This window comes from Diaphorina citri, unplaced genomic scaffold (genome assembly GCF_000475195.1).
Source record: "Diaphorina citri unplaced genomic scaffold, Diaci psyllid genome assembly version 1.1 scaffold3005, whole genome shotgun sequence".
NCBI classification, from domain to species: domain Eukaryota; kingdom Metazoa; phylum Arthropoda; class Insecta; order Hemiptera; family Psyllidae; genus Diaphorina; species Diaphorina citri.
In genome coordinates, this window is record NW_007380417.1 from 5,220 (window position 1) to 7,036 (window position 1,817).

A 1,817-nucleotide genomic window follows, 5' to 3' on the forward strand; every position below is an offset into this window, starting at 1 on the left:
TAGAGCAGCTTAGTCTGGCTGGGGGACGTTAAACAGGGAGTAGAGCAGCTTAGTCTGGCTGGGGGACGTTAAACAGGGAGTAGAGCAGCTTAGTCTGGCTGGGGGACGTTAAACAGGGAGTAGAGCAGCTTAGTCTGGCTGGGGGACGTTAAACAGGGAGTAGAGCAGCTTAGTCTGGCTGGGGGACGTTAAACAGGGAGTAGAGCAGCTTAGTCTGGTAGGAGGAAAAACAAAAAAAAAAAAAAAAAAAAACAAAACAAAACAAACCGAGTAAATTAATCAAATCAAGTTTATGAATTATTTGGGGTTAAGACAGCATATATATATATTTAACTTTTCCATCTTTTGTAATGTCAAAACCTTTGTTGTATTATTATTGATGTTAATAAATGAGGCCTTTTTAAACTGTTGCCATAATGGGACTTTTTAGTCTTAGCCGACAGTATAAATAAGGTATATTAAATAAATAAAAAATAAAAATAGTTTGCGTGAAGGGTAATGTGCTTGCGTCGTAAGCAATAGGTCGCGGGTTCGATTCCCACCGGGGGCAAAACAGATAAGGTTTGTTCTTGGATTTTATATTAAAAATGTGGTTCCTTCTCGGAATTTTTGGCTTTCTTCTATCCTGTTCTTCTCTCTGATTTGGGGACGAAACCGACTCGAGTTTTGCCTCTCTCGTGGACTTTTGTCAAGATGACTAAACTTGATTTGTTGTTTTTTGTGTAGGCTGTCATCTTGAAAAAGCCTACGAGAGAGGCGAAACTCGAGTCGGTTTTGGAAAATCACTTAAGAACCCTAGTCATATGAAATAAAGTAACCAATTAATTATCTATTTTGGGTGTCTATACACAATGAAAAAGATTAAAGATAATAGCCAAGAGATCGGAAGGACAGTTTGCCGTCTTAAATGATTTTTTTTTTTTTTCCCATTGTATCCTACTGTAAATGTTCTGTTATCAAATAAAGAAAGTAGATATTAGATCGATATTAGTGCTTTATTTAGACTGTCGAATTAGGACATGTAGCCCCATTATCTCAACAGTTTAATATTGCACCACTTTATTTATTTGAATCATAAAATACAAAATGGTAGGTAACAAGTAGGTATTTGTCAAAAGAAAGTATTTGTCAAAAAAAAAGAGAGTAAATTCTTGTTTCTCTCACCAGGTACTCTGGACGTTCAGCATCTACTTGGAGTCGGTGGCCATTCTCCCTCAGCTATTCCTCGTCTCCAAGACCGGTGAAGCTGAGAGCATCACCTCTCACTACCTGTTCGCATTGGGGGCCTACCGGGCTCTCTATCTACTCAACTGGGTCTACCGTTACTATAGTGAAGACTACCTGGACCTTATTGCCATTGTGGCTGGAGTTGTTCAGACCGCCCTCTACTGTGACTTCTTCTATCTGTACATCACTCGAGGTAAGCCTGTAGACTCGTGTGGTCTGTGTCATAACATTGTACCGGGCCCTCTATATCTACTCAACTGGGTCTACCGTTACTATAGTGAAGACTACCTGGACCTAGAGGAGGAGAACTATCGATAGCACTATCGATAACTATCGATAGTTTTGACTATCGAACGCTATCGATAGTTGAGGCTTGACTATCGATAGTGTTTTCGATAGTTTTTTTCTGCACATTTTTCGTTTGTTTTGGTCGTTTTACAATTATAGAAGTGAAAAGTGTCAAAAAAATTGTAAAAAAAAACATAGATGTATACAAATCTATGAAAAAAAAAATTATATTTTGTAAAAAAAAATAAATAAATAAAATTAAAAAAAAAAATGTTGAAATAAAACCCTGTGACCTAAATTAA

General features: G+C 37.4%; 1 protein-coding gene across 1 annotated transcript; it reads left to right on the top strand.

Annotated features, from left to right (window-relative positions):
- Nucleotides 1–1,142: 1,142 nt before the first annotated feature.
- LOC103519864 (ER lumen protein-retaining receptor) lies at nt 1,143–1,560 on the top strand (the record flags this gene model as incomplete). The annotated part of the gene is made up of 1 exon (XM_008484950.2): nt 1,143–1,560. A coding segment is annotated over one exon (403 nt), but the record flags the coding sequence as incomplete, so codon positions are not given.
- Nucleotides 1,561–1,817: the final 257 nt, after the last annotated feature.